At 37.6% G+C, this 5,000-nt stretch overlaps 1 protein-coding gene across 3 annotated transcripts in view; it reads left to right on the top strand.

Moving 5' to 3' along the window:
* LOC144971232 (neprilysin-1-like) overlaps window positions 1–5,000 on the top strand; it is a 93,278-nt gene that overhangs the window by 53,993 nt on the left and 34,285 nt on the right. For all 3 annotated transcript variants that reach the window (XM_078911741.1, XM_078911742.1, XM_078911743.1), the window contains exon 3: window positions 55–202. In XM_078911741.1, the coding sequence (XP_078767867.1) occupies window positions 55–202 (148 nt within the window). The remainder of the gene's footprint in view (window positions 1–54; window positions 203–5,000) is intronic.

Here is a 5,000-nt window from a genome sequence, read left to right as displayed (position 1 = left end):
TATAATCAAATCATTGTTCTTGTTGTCACCACATTCATTGTCTGCTATGCACAGGTAAAATTCCTCAACAAGTCCGACCGTCCCTCCCACAGTCGATTGTTCTTCAGACATTGGAGTGCCAAAGAGAAGTTTCTGCTTTTATTGTGTGCCATTTTATTCATTGTTGTCATCGTCGTCATCGCCGTCACCGATTCACGTAAAGGTAAGCTATTCAAAGAATTATCCATAGACATTAATTAACTCATTCAAATCATTGTTTTGGCTTTAGACAGGAAGGTCCCGGTTTCGAGTCCCAATCCTCTTTCCTCACATTCTGTCACCGTACTCAAGTCTTAAAGTGAGTACATGGCCGTTAACATCGTTATCCCTTACAGGCGCCATATCCCATCATACATGTTAATTGTTGCTGTAATATTGTGACGGCTTGTAAAGTGCTTTAAGCACATTTAGCGGATTTTGCCCTATATAAATGCTCATGTTTATTATTACAAACTCTGCATTTCATATGAGGACAACTAAACGACACAACTCCACAACTCGAATAACACAATTCTGATACTCCCATAAACGTTATGTATAATGCAACCTACGCTAGTAGAAGGGAAGATGAGAAGCTTGGAGTTTGTTTGTTTTTTCTTTTTAGAGGTCATCTAAAACATTATAGTATTTTCCCTTTCCAACCGGATGGTGTTATCCGTTACTATGGATAATAATAATGAACTCAATAGTAGTATTTTGCTGTCGTATCAAGTGGTTTGTTGGTTGATAACGGTCGCAGTTCTAATTATTTATAATAAATTGTATAAATGGAATATATGGGTCTGAATTTATATTTTCCTCTGCTTCATTTTGTGGATTTTACCACATCTATTGCTCGATAACGAAGGCGGCATGATGAGCCAAGTGGACCTGAAACAGGCTCCATACCTTGTCTTAAGTTGACGGATTCTACTAGAAGAAAGAGAAGAAAGAGCAACAATCTAATTTTCGAAAAATTAGAATTCATAATTTAGTTTTGCTGCAGTTTGTTGTTATTTTGTTAGATGTTTTGGGAGATTTTACGGTGTTTAAACAATTTTGGGTCTCGCAGCGCCAGAAATGGGAGGATGCTCCGAGGGAAGATGTAGATCTGGAGTTAAAAACACCAAAGGAAACATAGGACAAAGTGGCACTGTTTGTAAAAGGGAACAGAATATTCTACGAGAAATCTATTTTGTTGCTTTTTTTTTTAAATAGCGATTTTATTGCGCTTGTGACACTATTACTTTTGGGTCATTTCGGCGCCAGTAAAAAGGAGGATAATAGAGGGAACGTAGATCTGAAGTATCAAAGAAAAAGCAAGACAAGAGTGCCTGGTTCAAATAGAGAACAGTTGATTCCAAGAGTAATCCAGCAATGCGCCCTGTTCGACATTACCTAAACGTACCAGCCAGCCCAAGCAAAAGCCTCCCTATAAAGGATACACTAAAATGTTTACACATTTTTAAAAAGTAAGAAAAAAAACTGAGATTTTATTTGGGGCAATATCTACTAAACGTGCTCAAAGCGTTTTACAAGGGGTCCCTAGCCAACAGCAACACTTAGGATGTAGGATGAGACGTGATGTGATGCCTGTTATGTGACATTACAATTTGTTTTCCCGACAGAGACAACGCTGTTAACAGTCATATCATTTACACATGAGTACGGTGAGTGAATGTGAGTAAAGAGCCTTTTCCATAAGAATCGACTACGCGCTGCTTAGAGCGGGACTCGAATCCAAGACCTCCCGATCCGAAGAGGGAGTGTCACACCAATTGATAGCATCATAGCAGCAAGCTATTAACTTGAGAGCTAGTTTGCAATGAAAAAAGAGTATCTCTCAAAAAAGGTACTATTACTATACATTTACTGAATCCTTTCCCACTAAGGAACGACGCCATGACTAGGAAAAAGCTAACAAACAAACAACAAAACAACAAAACAACAAACGGAACCTGTGATTGAATTCATAAAGCTTTTATTCATAATATGAAAATAATGTGTTAAATCTCTCTCTCTCTCTCTCTCTCTCTCTCTCTCTCTCTCTCTCTTCCTCTCTGTCCCTATCTCTCCCTCCTCTCTCTCTCTCCCCCCTATCTCTCCTCTCTCTCTGTCTATCTCTCTCTCTCTCTCTCTCTCTCTCTCTCTCTCTTTCTTTCTTTCTCTCTCTCTCTCTTCCTCTCTCTTCCTATCTCTCCCTTCTCTCTCTCTCCCCCTATCTCTCCTCTCTCTCTCTCTTCTCTCTCTCTCTCTCTCTCTCTCTCTCTCTCTCTCTCTCTTTCTTTCTTTCTTTCTCACAGGCACAAATACTCAGGATATAAATGTCGCTTCCACTGCTTTCTGCAAGAGGTTATTGGCTGCAACTCGAGATGAGTTGCATCGCAGTAATGTCTTATCTCTTTCAGAAAGTGGGGAATCTGGAATCGACCGAAAAATCTTGACGACGGTATTTCTTTGAGCTTATCTTATTTTGGAATAATTTCATTAGATTAAAAGAGACTAGTTAAAGAGTTTGGACTTCCACGCTCGAATTAAAACCCCATCTTGCTAAATCTTCTTGGAATGTGAAAAAGGGTTTTCCTTTGCAAGAAACATTGTACCATGCATCCGATCTCTCCCCAATATTCTCACCGCCTTGTTTTACTCTCGATGTGGAAGCCAAATTGTTACGAATCCATTCATGTTGTTGATGCAACCAAGTTCCACCTATGGGTAATACTCTACCATATTATTGCAATAATTATAATATGTCATATTATCCCCAAAGCAGGCCATTAACCAACTATCCATTTTACAGAGTACAATTCTTTTTTCGTTTTTCATTCCGTATTATTTAATTAGCTTTAATACTTTAATAATTTCTAATAGGTACCCCCTTCCCCCTGAGTCAAATAGGGTTATTGTCGTGCACACATTTTTCGACCATTGTTTGGAAACCTTTGACTAGTTGAGTGCTTGGAAAAGGCTCTTTACTCACATTCTCTCGGCTTACTCGGGTGTAAAGTGAGTACCTGTCCGTTAACAGCTTTGTTAAATATAACTTCGCGTAACAGGTGTCACGTTTTGTCCTACATGGTAAGTGTTGTTGTTGGTTAGGGACCCATTGTAAAATGCTTTGAGGGCATTTAGTGGATATTGCCCTTTTTAAACGCTCAAGTTTTTTTCCCTTAACATTCTCAAACTTGTGACTTCTTCATAACTTTTTGAAGTCTTGGGTTTAAAGCGTTTTGTCAATTGATGGACATCTTGAAATTGCAGTACATCTGCCGTACTCTGGAAAAAAAACTTTTTATTTTTACATTTTGACCAGAAAACTTGTTCTTCGAATATCGATAGATTAATATGACGCTCATCTTTTCAAAAACCTTGACATGTGACAAAATGAGGGTCGTCATTTTGTTAAGTTCGAGGTATGATCGTGTTTGACAAGATGAGGTTCATTTAAATCGATCAAAATTTGAAGGAAGAGTTTTCTGGCCAAAATTTTTAAAACTTGTTTTTTTCATAGTACGACAGAATGAAGTAAGGGGTTTCTGGTAAAAAAAAGGGGATGAACAAAATGTCCACTGTGGAAAAGATGTCCAAATTATCGGCTTCTATTTTAGGTTCATTCTATTTGTGCTGAAGACGAATGAGTGACAATGTGATTGACGGGTGTCCTATTGAGAGCGACACACTTTGTCATGTGTCTGTTTTATACTACGGCAACCAGCTCTATTCAGCCTTACACTGACAACACTCTTGTCATTTTTTTTTCTTTATTTTCCAAGAAACTTTTATCTCCCATATCATTTGCCTCGCTGCTTTACTCTGGTATTAAAGGCGGTTATGTGGTCTACTAAAATGAATCTCGCCTTCGGAACGGAGGGTCCAGGGTTCGAGCTACGCTCTGGGCGGCGCATAGTTGAGTCCTTTGAAAAAAGCTCTTTAGTTACATTATCTCACCGTACTCAGGAGTAAAATAAGTACCTGGCCGTTAACAGTGTTGTCTCTATTCGAAACATTGTAATATCGCCTAACAGGCGTCATGACTCGTCCTACTTGTTAAGATTGTTGTTTGCTAAGGACCCCTTGTAAAGCACTTTTAGCACGTCTAGTGAATATTACGCTGAATAAAATCTCAATGTTTAAATTTTTTTTTCTAAATTCCATTTCGTTCTCATTTTTCCAAACAAACGTCAGTGCTATCATACCAGGACAAAACATTTTTTATCATTTTATCAAGAATAAATAAAGTTTACTCATCCATAAGGAAATTGGTTTTACAAACGTGAATTACAGTAATGAATAAATAGATAATCGTGAAAAATTTCATATTTACATACATTTATAAAGCAATATAGTAAATGCAATAATAATAAAAATAAAATTAATAGTAAAAGTAAAAGTAATACAAAACATTTGCTTTAAATGTCGATCGATAATAAAAACAAGAAGTTGAGACTTCTTAAAACATCTCGTACCAAAGACTTCCTAAAAGTCTCTGATTCGAATCTTTTTTTAGCAAGGTGAGAGTCATTTTGATCCTTTGGTATTTGAAGTAAAAGTTGTCCTTGCCATAGAGGGACCCAATAGCTCAGATTGATGCCGGGTGCAGTCGTGATTTTTTTTTCTAGCCAGCCGTGATTGAATAGCTGGTTCTGTATGATCAGGCGAAAATTACATTGCTATAGACAAGCGTCTATCCAGAGAGTAGCAAGCAATTGGTAATGTACATTTCACTCTATAGAAATCGGGATATTCGCTGGAACAAATAGATCTTAAGGAAAACTTTAACTTACTCCTTCGCCAAATTTAGGAAAAAAATGTTTTGTTAGGTCACTGCAGTTTAGTCAATGTTGCCATCACAAAGCACAAAACCTCCTGCATTAATGCATAGTTATCTCTTATCACACTCTATTAAAATGTACATAGCCCCAATTTGCATACATTGCCAATGCACTGACGCATAATGACGAACCCTGAGTCAAGCAAGTTCT

The sequence above is a fragment of the Berghia stephanieae genome, chromosome 4 (assembly GCF_034508935.2).
Source record: "Berghia stephanieae isolate SIO BIC M18660-M18661 chromosome 4, UCSD_Bste_1.3, whole genome shotgun sequence".
NCBI classification, from domain to species: domain Eukaryota; kingdom Metazoa; phylum Mollusca; class Gastropoda; order Nudibranchia; family Aeolidiidae; genus Berghia; species Berghia stephanieae.
Note: the sequence above shows the minus strand (reverse complement) of the source record. Positions and strands in the feature narration are given on the sequence as shown.